This window comes from Malus sylvestris, chromosome 10 (assembly GCF_916048215.2).
Source record: "Malus sylvestris chromosome 10, drMalSylv7.2, whole genome shotgun sequence".
NCBI lineage: Eukaryota > Viridiplantae > Streptophyta > Magnoliopsida > Rosales > Rosaceae > Malus > Malus sylvestris.
Window position 1 is genome coordinate 34,546,676 of NC_062269.1, and position 23,221 is coordinate 34,569,896.

At 37.2% G+C, this 23,221-nt stretch overlaps 2 protein-coding genes across 3 annotated transcripts; both read left to right on the forward strand.

The window, feature by feature from the left end:
* The first annotated feature begins 4,072 nt into the window (after nt 1-4,072).
* LOC126585655 (uncharacterized) lies at nt 4,073-11,574 on the forward strand. Its single transcript, XM_050250120.1, has 9 exons — nt 4,073-4,263; nt 5,340-8,477; nt 8,572-8,652; nt 9,461-9,613; nt 9,969-10,132; nt 10,222-10,369; nt 10,535-10,657; nt 10,789-10,876; nt 11,066-11,574. Exons 2-9 carry the CDS (start codon nt 5,415-5,417, stop codon nt 11,254-11,256), a joined length of 4,011 nt encoding a protein of 1,336 aa, XP_050106077.1. The 5' UTR covers nt 4,073-4,263; nt 5,340-5,414; the 3' UTR covers nt 11,257-11,574.
* A 1,059-nt stretch (nt 11,575-12,633) lies between these two features.
* Nucleotides 12,634-15,905, forward strand: LOC126587565 (APO protein 1, chloroplastic-like). 2 transcript variants are annotated; one of them, XM_050252650.1, is made up of 6 exons: nt 12,634-12,797; nt 12,952-13,126; nt 13,223-13,308; nt 13,403-13,476; nt 14,456-14,820; nt 14,971-15,905. In XM_050252650.1, exons 3-6 carry the CDS (start codon nt 13,254-13,256, stop codon nt 15,806-15,808), a joined length of 1,332 nt encoding a protein of 443 aa, XP_050108607.1. In that variant the 5' UTR covers nt 12,634-12,797; nt 12,952-13,126; nt 13,223-13,253; the 3' UTR covers nt 15,809-15,905. The 2 variants fall into 2 exon arrangements, with proteins under 2 accessions (XP_050108607.1, XP_050108606.1); XM_050252649.1 differs by lacking the exon at nt 12,952-13,126 and having other exon boundaries at nt 12,635-12,797.
* Nucleotides 15,906-23,221: the final 7,316 nt, after the last annotated feature.

Genomic DNA, 23,221 nt, shown 5'->3' on the forward strand with positions numbered 1-23,221 from the left:
GTTCGCGTCATTTATCTTAAACATTTGTGTCTCTCTGTTAAAAACTCAAACATAGGTAGAATTCAAAGACAATTTGATTTATTAAAATTCGTCTTCACCAAACCATTGTCATTTTTATAGAAAATCACTAAACTACTTTTCCTTATTGTTTCAATTAAAATTTAATTTGTTAAAATTTTGAAGGACATTATAAGGATTAGACAAGTGGTGAGGGATATATCAACTAAAAATAGACAAGTTTAGGGATGAATATTGTGTCCAATGGTATTGGACTATCAAATGTTATGCTGGTGGTTGTTTACTGATCTGGATACAAATCCAATTATAGATACTTTCCTGTTTGGTTTTCAAATCACATATCTCACAGTTAAGTGTTTGTGAGACACTCGTTTCGTTGTCTAACTATTTTTGAGATTCGGTATAGAATTGCATTTACGTTATACATTGGATCGTATTTATGATGTATGTTGTTTATATCTGTTTTGAAGTGTGGGAGTACACTGAAAGAGTATGAATAATACAAAAACTTAATGTGAACAAGACTTGTCGTGATTGTAGAGTTAAGTATCTTTTTTTTCTTTTTGTAACGACAAGAGTGATTGTTATAGCGTAACATAAATGTATAGTATTACCAGAAACTAACTAAATTTGTACTCCACTATTTTTTTAAAGCTAATCATATCTAATTCTTGTCATTATCTTAAACATGTCTATCTTTCTTTCAAACCTCAAACATAAATAGAATTCAACAACTATTTTTCCTTATTTTTCCAGTTGAAAATTTTCTCATCAAACATTAGTTGGTAATAAGCCCAATTTAATTAGAAATAACTCATCTCATCCTACCCGGGGCCTTAAGGATGAAATGTTGCGTCCAATAGAATTGGACTTTCAAATATGCTATGCAGGTGTTCGTTTACTGATATGGATACAAATCCAATTATAGATATTTTTCTTTTTTCAAACCTTCTCTCACAATTAAGTGTTTGTGAAATACTTGTTACGTTGTTCAACTAATTTCGAAATTTGGTGTGAAATCGCATTTAAAGTATGTGTTAGATTGCATTTATATTAAGCACGGCTTATATCTTTCATCTTATACAATAAAAAAAGCGCAGATAACTCCAAACTTAATGTGAAACAAGATTTGTAGTTATTGTCATTTGTTGAGACTTGTCATCTTTTTCCTTTCTATAATGAGAAGAGTGAACGTTATAGCGTAATAACAATGCATAAGAATAACAAAAACTACTTACTAAACTTTTATTCCACTGTTTTTTCTTAAGCTACAACAGTTCATTTCGCACCCAATTTTGTTAATCATAAACAATTTTGGCTCTCTTTCTTTAACCTCAAAGGTAGAATTCAATGACAATTTGATTTACACAAAAAAAAAAAAATCTTCACTAAACCATTATCGTCTATACAGAAATCAGCAAACCATTTCTTCCATTCTTTTTTCCAATTGAAATTTTAAAATTTCACAAGCTTGAATGACCTTGTAAGGATCTAGGGGGCCATATCAACCAAAGAAAAAAAGATATCTCACCATTAAGTGTTTGTGAGACACTTGTTAGTAATACTTTTTTTCAGGTATTACTGCCTTCAAAATTTTCAATTTTGTTTACATTTGGTTTAAAGATTTGATTTTAGTCAGTTTATGAACCACCCTTTTGCTTGATGTTTGAGATTAGTGGGAGAATTCCATGTCCACATCCAGTCGCATATGGTTGCAGAGGCCGCTGTATTGGCACTTCGAAGCTCGGGTTGTTTTGGACCTTCAAGAATTTCCTAACTCGGTGAGCGTGTCTAGCTAAATTGAAACCCAGCTGTTTCTTTTACTGCTTAACATTTGGTTCAGTTTATCTCATTGTAAGTTTCGATGGTGGTGTTGTTTCTTTTCATGTTTGCATCTTTTGTTTTGTGCACTTTGTAATTTGAAGCCTCCACTTTCCCATGGTTGACGGGGACTCGAAAAAGTTTGAAGGCAAATGGAACGTTAGATGCGGGAGAGGGTGAGAATAAAAGTACTCAGTTTGTAATCTTAACATGGTTGTATTTGATCATATGAACTTAATGTGATACCAAGATTCAACTTTCCTGCCATTTTCATGGAGAGAATGATCAGATCAGATCTTCCCGTGAATCTTCGGGCCTTGGCTTGTCGATTTGAAAAGAATTCTCTAGGGGATCAGAAGAATTTTAAGGTAGCGTACGAGATTACGTAGGAAAGAGGGAGCCGGCACACTCGTTTAAAACATCTGATGAAAAATAAATAGGGAGGAAGAAGCCTCTTCATGTAGCACTGGCCATGACGATGAAAGTTGTACAACGGTTGACCGGATTTCTGAATACCGATGCTCAAAGCTCATCTAGGCAGAGGCCGAGAGTCCCAGGCCTGCAGAGGGATATCGAAGTTTTGAAAGCTGAGCTCCTGAAATTTATTTCATAATGTTTCACGTCTTATGTCGAGGTGAGGCACCCTAATACATACACTTCAAATACAAAAACTGTGTACTTTTGACACAAATTAAGCTTTTGATCTTTTGAGTACGCATTCTTAATGTTTTAGTAGCGTACTATATGTGTTTATTTGCTTAAGTTCCAAAGGATGTCAAACGCACGCACATTTTATCTCATAAATGCTTAAAAAAATGTAAATACATTACGAATAGAAAAACTATGTACTCTTGCCACAAATTAAGCTTTTGATATTTTGAGTACGCATTCTTAAGATCTTAGTAGCGTACTATATATGTTTATTTGCTTAAGTTTCAAGAAATGTCAAACACACGCTCGATTTATCCCATTAATACTTAAAACCACTTGTTATGCAAACGTTTCTGAAAAAAGGAGAAGGGTGAGAAGGAACAATTTGACAAGATGGCAGTTGCTTGGCAATTAACTATTTACCTTATTAAAGTTTTGGGACCCCTCCAAGCATAAGTCCATGGAATTTTTAGAAACAATTATTAAAAAGTCGACAATTCAAAGTCGCCTCTAATATGTGGGTTTTAAAAATGTTTTAAAAATAGTCAAAAGTATTTTTTGTGAAAATATTTTAAAATTAATATTTAATAAAAATATAAGGGAATTATAAAAAAGCACTTAAGTACTTTTTATAAAAAACGCATAAAGCTTGTTTTGATATGCTTTTAAAATGACTGAAAGCGCTTTTGGTAAAAATGCTTTTAGAACCAATTCTTAGTAAAAATGCAAGTAAATCCTGAAAAATCATTTAAAGTGCTTTCTGGAAGAAGCACATAATTGGTGCTTCTTGCAGAAATCACTTTAAATGCTTTTGAAATTCAAAAATATTTTCTCTAAAAGCACTTTTAGTCATTTTAAAAACACATCCAAATGAGCTCATAATTTATCTAAAAGCGTTGTCAGTCATTTTAAAACAAAAATCTCTCTAACTATGATAAAACCAATAATTATAAGTAGTGACTAGCATACAGCGCACACAAAGTGTGTGAATTTTTTATTTTATTTTTGTTTTTGAAATAGAAGGAGAGAGGAAAAGAGTGATAGAGTATGTGAGAGTGAGAATTTTTTATTTTTTTTATTTTTTAATTTTTAATTAGAGATATGTTAGAATTACATGTAAGTGAGGTTAAAAAAAACAGCAAAATTTGGTTGTATGAAATTACATTTATGCCTCATATTTCTTATTCATATTTTGTTTTAATTAGAGAGTTAAACTGATAATTTCATAGGATTGAAATTGACAATAATTGTTTTATTAATTAGTAGAGATATTTGGTATTTACTTGAAAGTAAATCTCTCCTATTCGATTTACTTAGACGACAAATTAGGTGAAACAAAACATCTTGATTAGAATATTTGGCAAAAGAGAGAGAATCCAATTTTAATCCACCCAATTTTGGGTCATATGTGACAGATCACCTCCACCTCCAACTGGACAGTGTGAGACACGCGGCCATAAATCGCGTGGGATATCCTTTCCAATGCCTTCTAAACACAGCATTTTTTAATGTTTTTTTTAATTTATTTTTAAATTTCTTAATTAATTTTTTTTTCCTTTTCTGCCTTGAAAATTAAAAAATGGTTACCGTGCTGAAAAAGCCGAAAATTCAGAGACTCCCAAAATCTTCTTGAAAAAACAAACAAAAAGAAGAAAAAAAGTAAAAAAATGTTGGAGTCTTTGAGCTCACAGAGAGTTCAACTATCATCAGAGAGAGAGGTCATCACAGTGAGTGTTCATGCTCTTGATTGATCGATTGTTAGTGTTTTCGGAGGTAATCATTATGTTAATCTTTTTTATTTTTTATTTTTCGGATCGTTTATGTGTTTGTTCATCCAATTATTGTGCTGATTTCAGCTGGATCTCTGACAAGATTTTGTCTTTTTTTGTTGATTTGGGGATTAGATGTTCAATTTTGAGCTAATTTTGTGTGAGGTTGACTGAGTCGGAGTTCGTTTGCTGAATCTTGCGTTTTTGTTGTGAATTTTGGTATTTTTTTAGTGTTTATGTGTACTCGATTAGGGTTTTTTTTGGGATTGATTTTTTTGGTTTAGGATCTTGAGTCTGAGTTGTATGCCGGCACCCTTCAAGTCTATCTGAAGTCTCCTCTAGTCCTTTCTACTCCAATAATTTTCTGATTTAATCACTTTCACAAATTGTTTAATTTTTCATGGATTGTCTAATTTTATTAAGATTGTGTTACTGGCATTGATTGTAGTGAAACCGAGCTGTTTTAGCTGTGTGCTTGTTGGACATCTATATACTGTTTGGATGATGAGAAAATGACTGAAAAAGATGAGGAGACGGATACAGACCACGTTGATCATTGATGATGCAGTCTCAAGTTGATCGAAACAATGTGAATTGTAGGATGTCATTAGGGATGTTGATTTATTGCCTGTTTGGTCAATGAGAATAGGAAGGAAAATAGGACTTAAAGCTAATATTTTTGTGATTTTAAATAATTGAGCAATTCGGAAATCCTATAAGCGACTTTTTCCAACTTTTGTATTGTTTATAGAGAAGCCTGTTTCGAAGCGTATGAAGGTGCTTCAAGTATGTATGTGCATATCATTGCATTTCTGAAAAATGGATAATTATGAGAGGTTGTTAGGTTAAAATATTTGATTATGTAGTTTGCACTTTAGACTTGGATTATCTATGTATGGATTTACTCCTTTTGTTTCACAAATCATAGATGCATTTGATTTCAAATTTGTAATTTGTTTAAGGTGCTTCAAGTTTCTGACTGCTGTCTTGTTGGAGAAGGTTGTTTTTTTATATGTTGCTCATGCTTAGAAATTATCCTTACGGCTAACTGATCTAGTGATGCCTCATTTACTCCCTTAGGTTACTAGTTAAGGATTGCTTTGTTGGAAGAATGTTTGCTGTTGGCAAAGATTGCAGTTGGCTACCCATGGGAACATGCTCACGTGTCATATTTACTGTTTTTTTGCTTGGATGTTTATCCATGTGAATTTAGACTCTATGGATATAAATCTGGGTAAAGGTACAATGGATCAACATAAAAACTATGAGCGTGTACGCTACAATAATGTTGAAGCTAGAAACGACGGAAATGGGTCATCCAATCAAAGGTACTTCCAGGATCCATCAAGTAATGCCAATACTAACATGCGACCTCCAGATTACAATGTTGCTGTTGGAGCCAGGCCTGTGTTGAATTACTCCATTCAGACTGGTGAGGAATTTGCTCTTGAATTCATGAGGGAAAGGGTGAACCCAAGGCAACATTTAGCTTCTGGGGATCCTAATAGTGCTCCTAACTATATGGATCTAAAAGGCATACTGGGAATTAGCCATACAGGTTCAGAAAGTGGGTCTGATCCTTCGTTACTGAACTCGGTAGATAAGGGGCGTGCCCAGGAATCCGAAAGAAAGCCATCTTATGCACATGAAGATAAGAGTTACTATGATTCGGTACAATTACCACAAACCTCATCAAGGAATGACAGCAATCGAGGACTTCATTATGCTTCTTCAGGAATGTCTGATAGCTCAGTGAGGAAAGTAAAGTTTCTCTGCAGCTTTGGTGGTAGAATTTTGCCGCGTCCGAGTGATGGAAGGCTTAGATACGTTGGAGGTGAAACGCGTATTGTACGGTTAAACAAGGATATCTTTTGGCAGGATCTGATGCAGAAAATGTTGACAATTTATGACGGAACTCGTGCAATAAAGTATCAGCTTCCTGGTGAGGATCTTGATGCACTTGTTTCTGTTTCATGTGATGAAGATCTGCAAAACATGATGGATGAATGCAATGTGCAACAAGACGGGGGATCACAGAAACCTAGGATGTTCCTGTTTTCTCATGTTGATTTGGAGGACTCTCAGTATGGTGTAGAAAGCATGGACGGTGATTCTGAGGTTCAGTATGTAGTTGCTGTAAACGGTATTGACATAGGTTCAAGAAAGAATTCTATTGCTTTGGCAAGTTCTTCAGGCAACAACTTGGAAGAGTTGCTCAGTCTAAATGTTGTAAGGGAGAGCACTCGAGCAGTGCCTGATACAGCTAGTTCTGGCGCAGCACGCTCTGCACCAAATGTGCCTTCTGCAACTAATCAATCTTCTCAACCAGTACTTCCAGGTTCTTCAAGGGCTTATGAATCCAATTCACAACCATACCAGGGGCAGAAGGTGCATAGTGTGGAAGCCAGACAGCATCCAGTATCAACTTTCCACCCTGTCCCTGGGAAAGATGGTCTGACTCATGTGCCTTCATCGGTTCCATTGCAATATGATTCTGGTTCTCACCCTTCTCAATATGCAACACCTGGAGGAAATATAGATTCAGTGCTTGTATACAGTCAATCCACTCAACAGGGGGGATTGATTGAAGAGCAGCTATATGGTGGCATGCATGGGCAAGGTTCAGAATTGCCCATAAAGGAGATGAAATTGAAAAGAAACAGCTCTGCACAAAAGATAAATGAACCTGAGAAAATTCGATCCTCAGAGAAGGAGGCTCCACCAAAGGAGGCAAGAATGAAGAGAGAGAGCTCTCTCCATAAGATAAATGAAAGCGATAAGCCTAGGAATTTAGTAAATGACAACACCGTTTCTCTACCTCCATCTGACAGTTCAGTTCCCAATCATATTTCTAGGGATGAAGTTTCAGTTGCCAATTCAGCTGCAGAGACAGGGTCACCTTTGTTGGCTACAAGAAGCAGCAAAAAGCTCCAGGAACCTCGACAAAATCCAATGACCTCTGAAGATGTAAATGATGGGAAAAAGATCAATGAAGATGACCGATTCGACACAGCCAGTGGACTGTCTAATCCTGGATACGGTGGCTCTGAGGTTGATTCTAGATATGGTGGCTCTGAGGTTGATTCTATGGACTTTAGCTACCTTGACCCGCCTGTGGCTCCTCAGCGTGTCTATCATTCTGAGCGGATCCCCAGGGAACAAGCAGAATTGAACCGTTTATCAAAATCTGGTGATTCTTTTGGTTCCCAGTTTATGGTAACTCAAGCACAGTCAGATCACTCACTACCAATTGCGGACTCTTTGGATAAATTGCATGGTGAGAATGTCCCCTTGCAGTCTGTGCAGCCTGGCTTACCTTCAAAACTATTGCACGTTGAAGATGGACTGGCACAATTTGGAAAGTATAAAGAATTTGCTGAAAATATTAGTAAAATGAGTTCTGATACTTATCATGAGGGGCTTGAGTCAAAGGTACAAAAATCGGATCAGGAAATGGGCCGGCCAAAAGATAACTACAAAGACCCAAGTAACAATGATAAAGAAGCGGCAGTGCTAACTCAACAAACTGCTGATCCGGAAACATTTGGGAAGCTTACACATGATTCTGCTTCAGTTCCACCAGAATTTAAATGGTCTGAGATTGCTGGCAGTAAGGACAATGAGAATAATGCCAAAGGTCATGGACAACCATTGGCTAGGGCAGAGAACCCCAGAGGTGTTGCTCATGGGGAGTCTGCTACTGGTGATGGCACTCCAGAGCAGGGAGACATTCTCATTGATATTAATGACCGCTTTCCGCGTGATTTCCTGTCTGATATATTTTCCAAAGCTACAATCTCAGGGGATCTTTCTGACCTTCCTCCACTTCCTGGCGATGGTACTGGCTTGAGCTTGAACATGGAGAATCCTGAGCCTAAGCATTGGTCATATTTCCGAAATTTGGCTCAGAATGAATTTGTAAGAAAAGATGTTTCCCTTATGGATCAGGACCATCTGGGTTTCTCATCCCCACCGACCGATATTGGAGCAGAGACTCCAGTAGATTACAGCTTTCCACCTTTGAAGTCTGGTGGAGTTGTTTTTGGTCACACTGACTCCCAAATAAATTTTGATGAAGATATTCAGCAAGGGTTGCCCGGTGTAGCTGGACCAAACGCCATGAATATAGGTTCAGATTACAATCATACGCCACTCAAGGGAATTGAAAGTGAGCAGCTGGATGGGGTACATCATGGAGTAAGAGAATCAGAGTATGAGGTATTTCTGCTGTATCTTTTACTGGTAAATCACACTGTTCTCAACTTATCTTATTGATTGCCTCTGACCAATTTTCGATTGCTCTTTCTTGCAGAATGCTGAGCTAAATGTTCAGAACACAGGTGTACCTCTTGTCGATCTTTCTCTGGAAGAATTTGATATTTCTACTTTGCAGGTATGATAGTTTATGATAGTTTACTTATTACAATTTCTATCTGCATTACGGAGGCGTTAACTAGTGCTCTTCTCTGTAACCTATCAATAAACTATATGGATCTGTTTTTCTTTTCTTTCTGTTCTTCCAAGCATAAGATTTTTTGGTATTCTTGTTCAATTAAAGTCAAGGAATTATTTGAGTAAAACCAATAGTACTTGGGTTGCATTTGGAAGCAAAATTTTACCTTTCCATCATAGAATTCTGCCTGCACAGCCTGCTTATTAGCGGTGTTGCCACTCCCACCATGTTCCTTTTCTGTAATTCTGTTTTATGGAAACCACCAATCACTCAAACATCAGAATATATGGTATTATACTTCCCTAACTACCATGGCACTGCCATTACTAACTTACAGTTTAATCTCTTCATACCATTTCTGGCATCTTGCCAACTCTTATTTTACAACTGTTAAACCTAAATGACTTCCTAATAGAATATCTTGCATCCAAACTCTGCCTTGTGTGTATGCTACAAGAATCCTGGTTATTTTTTTACTATGATTTGTTTAGTAGAAGCTTCATTGTGATGCTAATATCAAACATCCCAACTTTTGCACAGCAAAATTTGTTGATGGAACATCTTGCCGTGTTCATTATGTAGTGTCAGACATACGTTTATTCCTTATTGTTATCATCCGTACCTTGTTCAGTTGATGCAAATTGGAGATGTTTGAATTCTGTTGATTCTCTTGTTGGCCATGTATGTATTTTGGAGATGTTTGAATTCTGTTGATTCTCTTGTTGGCCATGTATGTATTTCATTGCAGATCATTGAGAATGAAGATCTTGAAGAGCTTAAGGAATTGGGTTCTGGCACTTTTGGAACTGTTTATCATGGAAAGTGGAGGGGAACAGATGTGGCCATTAAACGAATAAAAAAGAGCTGTTTCACAGGGCGTTCATCAGAGCAAGAAAGACTGGTGAGTAGAACAGAGTTTTCTTGTTCAATAGTTCACTAAGCTAGAGGTCAGAGTGAATAATGTCAGGTGAATATGGTTTTCCAGTCAAAGGTGAAGAATATTTATATTGTGATACTATACAAATTGGAATGGAAGGCTATAAACAATCCATCGATTCAAATTTAGATGACTGTGATCCCTCCATCTTCTAGTCTGGTAGTGATCGTTATTTCAGATATTTACGGTAACCCCTCGTTGCTGGTGGAGGGTAGCATTCACCTACAGCATTGTGCTCATTAACTTGTCATCATGTGACATATCAATAACAATAACCATTGATCCTCTTCTTCCCCCCCCCCCCCTCCCCTTTGTTCAGACTAATGAGTTCTGGCGCGAAGCTGAAATTCTTTCGAAGCTTCACCATCCAAATGTGGTGGCGTTTTATGGCGTTGTTCAGAATGGACCAGGAGGAACACTAGCCACGGTGACAGAGTTCATGGTGAATGGCTCTCTGAGGCATGTTTTACTTAGCAAGGAAAGGTAACATCGCTCTCTTTAGTTATGTCAATGATGTAATCCTTAGCAGTGTACCAGGCACTCCAACTTATGTTGGTTTTATGAACTCCCAGACATCTTGATCGTCGTAAGCGGCTCATTATTGCGATGGATGCAGCATTTGGAATGGAATACCTACATTCAAAAAACATAGTGCACTTTGATTTGAAATGCGACAATTTGCTTGTAAATTTGAAAGACCCTCAACGACCCATTTGCAAGGTATTTGTATAATTCTTGTTGTCTATATAAGATTTTATAATTGAGCAGGAATTCATGTTAGAATCTTGCTTTTATAAGGGCCTTTTTTATTGTCCTTTCTTCATTGCCAAACAGTTATGTTCCAAATCAAACATTGTATTTAGCAGAGAATTATGTAATTTGCAGGTAGGAGATTTTGGCTTGTCAAAAATCAAAAGAAATACCTTGGTTACTGGTGGTGTTAGGGGAACCCTACCATGGATGGCTCCTGAGCTTCTTAATGGTAGCAGCAGTAAGGTTTCTGAAAAGGTATGATGCTACAATTCATATCTAATGCTTACCGGCAGAAAAAGAATGTTACTGCCGCACAGTTTCTGCTGATTATTTTTTTCCCCACACGTTGATGCAATGTCATAGAGCCACTTCATGCCTGTTGACAGGTTGATGTATTCTCCTTCGGTATTGTCTTATGGGAGATTCTAACTGGTGAGGAGCCTTATGCCAATATGCATTACGGAGCAATCATAGGTGCGTACTAAGCTCTCTCTTCACGATGTCTAACTGGGATTCGGTCCGATATTCAAGCACATCTAATATCTTGTTAATTAGTCCTGCTGGCTTTGCATGTGTCATTTTGCTCATCTGCTGACTTCTCGTGTATGGAGTCGAGAATAGAGACAGAAACCGGAAATTGTACTGACACTTTGTTGCTTGCAGGAGGCATTGTGAACAACACATTGAGGCCACATGTGCCACCCTATTGTGATCCCGAATGGGAGTTGCTAATGGAGCAATGCTGGGCCGCCGATCCTGTTGCTCGCCCATCGTTTACGGAAATAACCAAACGCTTGCAGGTGATGACTGCAGCTTGCCGGCCTACTAAACCACAGAACCAGGTCCCCAAGTAGCAGGGTTCCACGATCATCCCCTCGTTCAATCTTGGCTTTGCACGAGAGCCGATTACAAGAAATTATTTATACTCCGTATAGGTTGTGTGTATTATATGACGACTGGGGAGAAGAAGGGCTCCCATTGTAATTGTGAATCGAACTATTTTACAGAACGGAATGATTGTGTATTTAGGTGCATAAAAGGGAAGAACTGGGTTTATATGTAAATCTTTTATTTGTGTTCATAGTGATGCACGAACTTTTATTTTTCAAATTTCAATGAAATAAATGAAAAAAAAAAAAAAGAAGCTGTGAAAGCCAATTGTTTCATGATCATTTGCTCGTCTATTTTATTACATTCTGAAACGTTTACCAAACAAAAACGCGTGTTAAAATATATGTTAAAAGCGTGTCTCTAGTTGAAGAGAGAAAATAGTGAATTCTCACATTTACATTTTTATAGGAGCGGAACTAATATATACATCTCCTGAAGTTATAAGGTGAGATTTAAACGTGGTTGTTACATCTTAAATTTGCATCTTAATCAGACCATATTTGTGTTGTAAAGTATATTCTCAACCATACAAAAAAAAAGAGTGAAAATTTCCTACTCCCAACATTTTAACATGTTAAAGTTGCGTACTCGAGATTTTATGTTCTAATTCACCTTTCTAAAAATCATATGAGAATTTAAATCATCTTTTCTGAAAATCGTTTGTATGAAAAACATAAAAAGCAAATCACTTTAATTTCATCAATAAATACAAGTGGACTTGGGGACATTAGGCAAGCGTTGTGTGAAGCTATTGTCTCCATGTTAGGATTAGGGTTTTGAAGGATATGCTAGGTCACGACATCCCTTGGCGCCACGCCAACCAAATTTAAACTTGAATCATCATTTGTTTTAGAGTAATCCATCTCTTAATTCTTTCTTTTCTTTTTTTGAGGTTAAACTCGAGTAGGGTTTCCTTGTTGAGAACCAAGTTAAAAAAACTTATACGTGAGCGTAGAAAAAAGAAAGACCAACCAGCTTCTGATTTCTCAATAGTTATCTTTATTTGATTGAAGGAGATATCAAGTTCAATTCACCGAATGCAATGACGATATACATATTTCTTTAATTTAATAACTAAATACGGCTAATCCTATTGTGATGACGTAACTTTGTTATGAGTGCGTTATGTCGTCGTTATATGTCGACACTTTCTAACTAGTGTTTCAATAGGATGTTAATCATGTTTAAACATGTTGGATGAAGTTTGAGATGTACTTTTTTTTTTGTAGCCAACGAAGTTGACACCTTATGTTTTTGCCAACAAAATTGAGACTGCATAGCAAACGTGACGAAAACGGAACTTGGCTCGATCTACGAGGAACAAAATCATACTTTTTATTTCATATTTTTGCCCTTGTATAAATGTGCTATTGCCAACCATGTCCATTCATCAAGAGATAATGAAGCTCTTGACAGTAGCAGACTAGCGGTTGTGTCTTCTCCTTCACAAAATTGCTAAGAAGCTAACGAACTATCAAGCTACCAAGTTACTTAACGGCCAAAGGTAAGCTCTTTCTCTCACGTACGCATGCCTATATCCTAACTGTGAATTGGGTTGGTATTTTCCAGCCTTTGTTTTGCCTGTGCACGCCGAGTGTTTGAGGAAAAGCTTCAGAGAACACATCAAATTTCAAATATCCGTTTGATGGTTTCTGTAGATTCAACAGTCCCAAAGAAATCTACCACCGAGTGAGATTGGGCTGAAATTTGGGATTTGGGGTGTGAAAGTAACAACATTTGCAGTAACTTTGGCCTCGAACCAAGAATAAGAAAGCATTGTATTCGGGTGGGGAATTGGGATGTTGTTCCAACCCGGAAACGATTTTCCTTTCGGTAGAATACCCATGTTCTTTCTTTAGCAATTTTTCTCAAGTGTTATATATTGGCTTTGTAATGGAATCATGATTATTGGGTAATTGGTTTTACCAGGAGACTGCAGAATCGTATTAAAATTAGTGAGATGTTCCAGAATCCTCCAACAGTATCCTCTGCTTTGTGGGAGCCATATCCGAAAGGTGATCGAGTTCTTCTTTCATTTTCGATCTTCAAGTTTGAATTTTAAGAAACAAGTTACGAATAACATGTATTGGTTTTGCTTAACTTTTGTAGGTGCTTGCCTCTGTATCGATGAGTTCAAGTTGCCTCAGTTATCAGCTGCAAGATCGTACAGTCTTGGGTTGAAGGTTTGATTCTCTCTTTTATCTTCCCTTCGGTCTTGTTTGTTTGCTGATTTTTGTGGAACTGTACTACAAATATGCATAATAGATCTGGCGAATTATTATGCAAAAATTCTTATCCAGCCAGTTCCTTAACCATGCCATCACCTTTTTTGTTGGAGCTTGCTGTGTACAAGTTCAAACGAGAGCAAGCAAACCACTCCTAATCATAATTATGAAAAATTTGAGGGCTATTATTAATATATTATATTATTAGACCTCTCCTAGACCCTGCGTAAAACGGGAGCCTTGTGCACTGGGTACGACCTTTTTATTAGACCTACACAATGTTGGTTCCGATTTATCGGTCATCTATGTGGTATTGCATCTGCAGGCAGCCATTGATAAATTCATCCAAAAGTCTTAAAAATTCATTGTGGACTATGGAAATACCTTGAAACCTCTGAGTAGTAAATTACTAATTTGATTTTAGGAGATTAGCATATGTCCTTCACCATGATGTGGTGCACTGTAGCAAAAACTGGAGTGTAGTGTATGATCATGTGTAACTCCTGGAAATGGTTAAAAATGTTTGTGTACTGTACATTTTTCGTGGAATTTTCTTGGGGTTCACAACTTCATGATTCTCATTTATAGTAGTTGGTAACCCATAACCGAGTTATAATTGTTTCCTTGTGAGTCAGCAAGTGAAATTTACAACAAAGTAGATACCTATAAAGTATAAGGGATCAAAAAGTTCCAATAATGTTGCTCCTGGAGTAGCTGGAGCGGTTGAGAAACATTGTGCTTGTCGCAACTAATTAATTAGTTTCTTACATGTGTCCTAGTGGTGTTACTGTGATTTGAGAATATCTGAGGCTAATGTTACTGTAATTGATGACAGTACAGGTGCTTTGAGAATATCTTCTTATTTGTAACTACATATTGTACTCATGAGTTCGAGTCTCATCCTTAAATCTCACACTGAACTTTTATTCAAATGCAGTTTGAGCATGGAAAACTTCATAAAGGCGGAAGTATATTGGGGACTATCTTTGCTGCCAGTAGGAAGACCAGAGTAGAACCAACTTCTAGGAAGCGAGAAGCATATCCCCAGAATGTGGATCTTCCACCTGTGCTACCTAAGAATAAGAAGAAACCGTATCCTATTCCCTTAAAGAAGATCAAGCAGTTCGCAAAGGATGACAAGAAACTTGAAGAATTGGGTATAGAGAAGCCCCTTGAACCTCCAAAAAATGGATTACTTGCCACTGATCTGATTCCTGTTGCTCACCAAGTACTAGATTCCTGGAAAGTTTTAATTAAAGGCATGGCGCAGCTGTTGCACGTCATTCCTGTATACGGATGCACGTAAGTATGCTTTATTTATATGGGTGTCCATCTTTCAGGTTGTATATAGCTTTGTACTAACCTTTTAGCAATCTGCTTGTCAAAAAAAAAAAAACTTTTAGCAGTCTAGGTTTTAAATTGGAATATTAAATTGGTTTTGTTCTTTTACAGTGAATGCTCTGAGGTTCATGTAAGCCACTCTGGTCATCACATACAGGACTGTCTTGGTTCAACTAGTGCTAAACGCCGAAGCTTCCACTCCTGGATCAAGGGTTCCATCAATGACGTACTTGTACCCATCGAGGCATATCATCTCTTTGACCCTTTTGGTCGACGCATTAAGCATGAAACTAGATTTCAATACGACAGGATTCCAGCTGTTGTGGAGCTGTGCATCCAAGCTGGTGTTGAGATCCCCGAGTACCCTTCACGTCGAAGGACCAAACCCATCCGGATGATTGGAAGGAAAGTGATAGATCGAGGTGGATTGCTAGAGGAGCCTCAACCAGGGTGCTCTGCAGATCCATCTTCCCTTGTTGATCTCGACACACATGGGGCTGGTGAGCGGTTTCCACCTCCACTGCCAGCGGATATTCCCAGGATTGCACAGGATACAATGGATGCATATGAAACTGTTAGGTTGGGGGTGACAAAGCTGATGAAGAAATACACTGTGAAGGCATGCGGGTATTGCTCCGAGGTTCATGTGGGACCTTGGGGTCACAATGCAAAGCTTTGTGGGGAATTCAAGCACCAATGGAGGGATGGGAAGCATGGCTGGCAGGATGCTACCGTGGACGAGGTTTTATCTCCAAATTATGTATGGCACGTCGAAGACCCCAAAGGGCCTCCACTGAAGGGCGGTGCACTCAAGAAGTTCTACGGGAAGGCTCCTGCAGTGGTAGAGGTTTGCTTGCAGGCAGGTGCACGGATCCCTGAGAAATATAAACCCATGATGAGGCTTGACATTGTAGTCCCTAAAAGTGAGGAGGCACAATTAGTTGCCTGAGGATTAAGTTTCTAATGAGTTATATACTTACCTTGAGTTCTAAATATGCTAAAACGTGTATATAAACTTTTTTTTGTTACATTTGGATGGTTTCGAACCCTGGACCTGTTCTAGACCTATCACATCACCCCCTCCTTCATCACTTTGGGCATATTAGTTCTTTCAATATTAAATTTTGAAAGGTCTAGTCAGCCAAAATCCTCGTATTGCATCCATGGCACAACAAAGTGATTTTTTGGTACCGTTTGGCACTGGGATGAGACGGAATGCATTTGTCATACGTTTGGTGCGTCAAAGACAGTAGAACGCGCTATCCCACGGAATGAAATTTGGTTAAATTTTCGTTCCACTCCTGTGGAACACAAAATTATAAAATTATAAGACAAAAATGACCCTTATCTTTTTTAGTATTTAAACCTCCAAATCATAAAACAAACCCTCAATTGGGATATTTGGAAATATAACCATTTTTGAAATCACTTGTTGAAATATAACCTACATTTTCTAATTGGCTTTTTATATTAACACCTCACAAAATGTTGAATGCACCATATATTAAAATTTAATATTAATGACTTATTTACTCTACTATGTAATGACAATTTTGACCTTGTTAGGTTTAAATAATAATAATTTTTTTATAAATACACTACAAATCTCTTTTAATGTATTATTTATTTATTTCAACTATCAAAGTCCCTCTCATTCTCCATTGTTGAATAGAACCTTAAGCAATGAAAATATAAACATGTTGATTGAGAAAAATTATTTTTGACAAATGGAACACGAAATCGGTGTTTCGAAAGCTTTGAAATCATTATTATTGTTATTGAAAAATGTTCAAATGAGTCTAAACATTTTTTTTTTTTAAAATCATTCAATTTGAAATCATTCGGCAAACTAAAGTTCATATAGTTTGAAATCATTCGGCAAAATTAAAAATGAGTGTTATAAGATTTGAGAAATGTGGGATGTATAAAAAATGTGGGGTGTGTGTATAAAATGTAAGATGTATATTAAGAATGTGGGGTGTGAGGGTATTATGGGGAAGGAAGTGAGGTGTATTAAGTACGTGAGGTTTATTCAACAATTTGTGAGGTGCTAATATAATAAGCCTTTCTCATTTAATAAAACTAACCAAAAATAGAATTAAAAAGGCTTTAATTACCCTTAACCTTCTCTTAACACTCCTATGCTGTCTCTAGACTCCTCATCTCCATTTAAACACCACCACCAAACTTCCCTTTACCCAAATGTAATTGAACCAAGTGATCACCAAGCAGTAACTACTATACTAGATGAAGAAACAATCAAAACTAACAAAAGTGTTCTGAAAACTTATTCGTGGTGTGGCTATGAACCCAGTCGAGCATCCTCACGAAGGAGGTAATCATCACATATTGGACCGGCTACAAGAGTATGGCGTAACGCTTCTCCTGGTAAGAAGGTTGGTTTCATTGCTGCTAGGGGGACTGGTGGTCTCAGAGGACAAGTTGCTGCAAACGTCTTTAAGGCAGACAAGTGATGAGATTACACTTTCGACTTTATCTATATTTGCCGTGTTTGGACTGTTTATATTTTATTCAAGACTAATTTGGTGCGTTTTATGGAGGAAAGTTCGTTTAAAAAAAAAAAAAAACAATGGGGACGAAGATTTAGAAAAGAAACACCACGGTTTTGGAAGCGGGGAAGGTTTTAAACTTAAGGCAATATGTCTTAGTTTTATAAAAAATGAAAAATGAAGGTTATATTTCAATAGGTGATCTCTAAAATGGCTATATTTCCAAGTATCCCAATCCAATCCATGTTCTCGCCGCTGCGTTTGTTTTCCCGGAGCCTTCCTCCTCATCCTCATCCTCTCCTGTAGCCGCCGATTGCACCCAGCCAGCAGGCAGCAGCATGGAGCCACTTCTGTCGCGCTGCAGATTGACCCAGGTATCTTAATGCGATTGTTAGCTTGTTGAATCTCAGTTTTTGACTTTAATCAATGGATAAAAGCTGCTTCTTGTGTAGTACGTGCAGCAGATAATAGATAGGAAAAAATCTTTACTACCAAATATTGCTCAGGCTTTAGATGTATAGGATCTTTTCTGATTCAATTTTTTTTTGTGCTCGTTTTGTTTCTTTGTTTTGCGTTTCTGTTGAAAGTTTTCTGGGTTTTAATTAATTGGGGTTTTCTTTTTTATGTGTGGGAAATGATAAAATTAGGAATGAGGATATCTGAGGTAAAGTAGGAGTAGCTGAAATTGAAGGAAAGCTAAGAGAAAATCGGTTACGGTGGTTTGGACATGTGCAAAGAACGCCTACTGACGCTTCGGTTAGAAGATGTGACTACGGGACAAAGGTTCAAGGCCGAAGGGGTAGAGGAAGACATAGGAAAACTTTGGAAGATACTCTAAGAAAAGACTTGGAGTACTTGGATCTAACGGAGGACATGACACAGAACCGAAGGCAATGACGTTCTATGATTCATATAGCCAATCTCACTTAGTGGGAAAAGACTTTGTTGTTATTGTTGTATTGAACAATAAAAAATAAATCTTTTAGATGTACTCTCTACCGCATGAATCTGAGGACATAAATGTGTACAGTAGAACCCGAACAGTGGAGAAACAACCGACAATGTAATGTGAAATAACTGATACAAGTGTTGGTACATATTTTTGGCCAGATCTTTCTTAAAAATGCTGTAAATTCTTAGGCTTATGTTTTGGGTTTTAGTCAAATTAGGATTCAGTAAGCTCATATTTTCTCAGTAGCTGTTTGCTCAGCTATTCCAAAGGTTTATGCAGTTCGGGTTTGATATCTTAGCCAGGGTGAGTTTGTCCATCTTTTTGAATTATTCTTGGTCCAAACATATGGTTGGCTTGGAAAAACTTGGTCTAATATTGGATTAATGGATAAATATTGAAAATCCAGCAGTGACTTGATACGAGTTGTATCCTAAATCTTTTTTACTCTCTTGCATCTAGTCTTGTGTTCATCTCTCTGTGATCATCACTCAATGTTCAGTCCTAAATTCCGACTTAGAAAATTACTGATTGAAACATTTGAATCTTGTTTCTTGATTAGCCTACCACCCGTGATCAGCAAGTAAATTACAACCTTGCTGCAGTAGCAGGTAGTATACAAATAAAATAAAAAAAACCAGAAAAGGCAAAATCGTTAAAAAATTCGCCAATTTAGGCCAATTTTAAACGTTGAGTCAATGCTGTATAATATGAAAACCCTTTAGTTGTAGCTACCTCTCGAAACTTGTAGAAGAAAAATTCAAGCATACAAAGCGTACAAGTGAAAAAAGGAAAACCATAATACCTATTTGCCATTTGACAATACTCAAGAAACATGAATGTTTCCTGCCTCCTTTCTTCCGCGTCCTCTTGTTTGAATGTTGCCTCTTCACATCATTGATCCGAGAAGCTTCAACCATGTTGAAACTAATCATGGTATTGTTATAAAAGATGACGGAATGGTTGGACTAAATGAATTCCGCCCATATCAGCTGCGAGGTTGAACACATGGTCAACATTCTTAGTAACCTTCAAGCAATTACCCATGACCCTGAGGTCAGCAAGATGGAATTCATGGCATAACATATCTTCAGTCATGTGCTAGTGTAAAAAATATATCATAGATAAGCATATAAGTGTTCAAATATGAACAAGTTCAACAATAAAAAATAAAAAAAAATAATTGCCCACGCATAAACATTGGACTAAACAACACACGGAACAAGGGTAAGTTAGTTATTTAATGTTTTGGTTCCATTCCATCATGCGCTTATCAAATGCAGAACGGGACAACTATCCCGTTCCGTCCTGTGCGTACCAAACATAATACAAAATCTCATTTCCGTCCCATTCCGTTCCGTCCCGTTTTGTTCCGTCACATTTGCGTACCAAACGATACCTTAGTTCTTACCAAAATCATTGACCTTTGCTGTGCCTATCCACCAATCTCCCTGCTTGAGACCAAAATCCTAAATTACCTCTAACATCTCTGTTGCACCTAGAACGTTTGTCGTTGTTTAGAGATCTCAAAACTCAAAAGGGAAATCAGCTTTTGCATACAAACCTCCCTTCGCTTAAATTTCTCACTCCCATCCATTTATGTGTCATCTTAGACTTTAGAACTTAAAAATTAGGTTCTAAACTTCCCCTTCTTCCAACTTGCTCCAACCCTTGGGGTCATTAAAATTGATTTTTGGGACAAATTTAACCAAAGAAACCAGCCTAGGTAAATGGCTGGCCCTCCTATGCGCGTACACCAGCCCAACAAAGGGGGAGACGCAGGACGACGATGCGCCCCACGTGCCAAACGCGTGAGACATTGACAGAGCAGTTGCCTTACCCACGTCGGTTTGTCGGCCACGTTAATGAGCCCAATGACTCTTTGCTCGATTAGACGGCTAGAATTAATGGACCGTTGGTTGATCTAACGGTTTAGATTCAAATTTATTTAATTTTTAGTTTTATATAAATTCATTAAATTCAGTGTTTGAGGTTTAATATGATCAAATCTAACTGTAAAATTGTTTCTTGGGCAAAAAGTTTAACCCATAAAGATGGAGCAGAAAAACTATTTTTGGGGTAGAAATTTTAGAATTTAATCTAAGAGTATGTGTTATATTAAACAGATGTAGCTTAGGGATGTGTTATAAGTTCAACCGTTTAGATTTTTCCAACGACTGACTAGGATGAAACGTGAATGCACATTCAGACGCACTAGATAAGCCCCTCTCACGACAAAGCCTTCCTAACCCAAGCTTAAAACTAAGGCCATCTCCAATTGAAAGGGCTAAACATAGCCCTGTCCAGAATTATAGTTCTGCAAAAAATTATTTTTTAATGAATAGGCCATACTCATGTTCCATCTCCAACTGAAAGGGCTAAATATAGCCCCTTGTTGGGTTTTTACTGCTCAAAATTAGGATGATGCAAAGAATTAGGTTTGTGTTACCTATTTGGTTTTGGTGTCCTATTTGGGTTTGAATTTTGACTTCTTAGTTGGTTTCCTTGGTGGAGAGATTTTGTTAATTACCTATTTGATTAGGATTTGGATTTACTTCCTATTAGGATTCTTATTGTAACCTAAGTCCTATGCACTATAAATAGGACCTTAGGGTTATTGTATTTAGTTTGCCTCATCATAGTTTAGAGAGCTTTTCTCTATTTTGGTTTTGGGTGGAGGTCACCGTTTGGAGTCATGAGTGTGTGGCAGATTCGTGGCTCATTCGTGTGGCAATTTGATGAGAGTCAATTTGTGAGTTTGTGAGTTAGAGAGCAATTCGGGAGAATCTTATCCGTTAGTTTTGGGTTTTGTACTCATTTGGTTTAAGGTTTGTAATTTGTGGGATTTGGGTTGTGAGAGTTTAAACTCTTTTGTAATCTTCGTGCTTCGCTCGTGGATGTAGGCTTTTCGCCGAACCACATAAATCTCTTGTGTTAGTTTGAGATTGTTTGTTTTAGCTTTCACCTATGACGTTGATATTGAAATTTTGTTAGAATTCGCTTCCGTTTGCACATACAAGTACAACACCCATCTCAATAATTTATTAGTTTCAAGTTTATACTTTAAAATTATTGGTAATTTAGTCAAACTATAGTTGGATTTTTTTTCAAATATAGCCGTTGAATTTCAATCAATTATTGTAACTGAGGAGTTGAGTCCCAAAAAAGGGATAATAGATGAGCTACATTTGGCTAGCTTGATGGCCCATTTGGCCAAATAATGACCTGGTGAGCTCCACAGAATTATAACCTAGCCATCGGTTGAAGATGAATTTTTTTAACAAATCAAGCCATTTTTCGGCTTTTGGACCTTAGGCCATCTCCAATTGAAGGGTCCAGAGGGTCAGAGGGCCGAAAATAGCCCTAAAACCATCTCCAACCGAGGGCTAGGCCAGAGGGCTCGGGAATCTAGGAGGGCCCCACGGAATTTCAAAGGGCTGGCTGCTTCCGGCCGGCCAGCCAGCCCCGGGCTGGCTATTCTTTTTTTATAGTTTTCCTATTGCTGTCGGTTATAACCGATAACATTAAAGAATGATTTTTTAATACTGTCGGTTATAATCAAAAGTAATAGGTATTCATAGGCAAAATTTTTTTTATTTACTATTAGTGTCGGTTATAACTGACACTAATTGTTTGAAATTTTTTTGAATATAACGGCTAGCTGAGTCAGCTAGCCGTTGGGGTTTGTTTTTTTTTTTTTAATTTAAACATTTCTTTTCTTCTATAAATATGGTGAAGTTCTTTCAATTCTTCACTTCATTTGCAATATTTCCTTCAATATATTTCTCAATATTTCCTTCAATATTTCCTTCAATATATTTTCCAATATTTCCTTCATCTATAATATTTGTTTCAATTTTTCAATAATTTCCTTCAATATTTTTTCAATAATTTCCTTCAATATTTCCTTCAATATATTTCTCAATATTTCCTTCAATATATTTCTCAATATTTCCTTCAATATTTCCTTCAATATATTTTCCAATATTTCCTTCATCTATAATATTTGTTTCAATTTTTTCAATAATTTCCTTCAATATTTTTTCAATAATTTCCTTCAATATTTCCTTCATTTTTTTTCAAAAAAAATGGCCTCATCTGCAATAAAGGGTACGGCTTGGACCCGAAAATAAGATGAAGCTCTTTGCAAGGCTTATATATAGGTCTCAGAAGATAGTGTGAGGGGGATTTCTCAAACAAGTGAAGGTGTTTGGACTCGTGTGTCTAAAAAATACTTAGAGTTCTACGAAGGCACCATTCCACCGAATACCCGAAACCACGAAAGTTGTTCTTCAAGATGGAAGAAACATCTTCATCCAAGTTTGAATAAATGACATCAAGCACTATTAGCAGCCGCAAGTAGACATGAAAGCGACGCCAATTACTATGACGAAGTTAGTGTTTTCACAGTTTATTTTAAATGTTTAATTATATTATATTTAATTTCATGAATTAATTTCCTAAAATTTTTGTAATTATATTTTCTAGGTACGCCAAGCAGAAGAATTGTATATGGAGGGCAGCTCAAAACCCTTTCAGTTTCACGGTTGTTGGGAAATTTGTAAAGGATGGGTGTTATTTGAAGATCCACCTCAACATAGAGTGGATTCTTTGGGAGCTGCATCCCCATCTGTAGATATGAATGAAGATGGATCTCCTACCATTCAACAAACAAGGGTAGAAAATCCGACTCTGTCCGAAAGTTCTTTACCTAGGGTTATGAGACTAAACAAGGCCCAAAGGTTGAGGGAAAAGGGCAAGGCAAATGCTGATTACGCCGCTCAACATGAAGTGGCGGCCTCATTGCGATTATTGGCGGAGCAAAATGCCCTTGAGGCGGAAGAAAGGAACTGTAGGCATGAAGAACAGGCCAAGCAAATACAAGAAGAGATGGATGATAAGA

Bases quoted from the DNA above. Each gene is read 5' to 3' on its own strand.
- LOC126587565 (XM_050252650.1), top strand. From the start codon at position 13,254: ATGTTCCAGAATCCTCCAACAGTATCCTCTGCTTTGTGGGAGCCATAT. The intron at 13,477-14,455 runs GTTTGATTCTCT...ATTCAAATGCAG, and splicing joins CGTACAGTCTTGGGTTGAAG to TTTGAGCATGGAAAACTTCA. The intron at 14,821-14,970 runs GTAAGTATGCTT...GTTCTTTTACAG, and splicing joins ATTCCTGTATACGGATGCAC to TGAATGCTCTGAGGTTCATG.
- LOC126585655 (XM_050250120.1), top strand. From the start codon at position 5,415: ATGCTCACGTGTCATATTTACTGTTTTTTTGCTTGGATGTTTATCCAT. The intron at 10,133-10,221 runs GTAACATCGCTC...ATGAACTCCCAG, and splicing joins GTTTTACTTAGCAAGGAAAG to ACATCTTGATCGTCGTAAGC. The intron at 10,658-10,788 runs GTATGATGCTAC...GCCTGTTGACAG, and splicing joins GCAGTAAGGTTTCTGAAAAG to GTTGATGTATTCTCCTTCGG.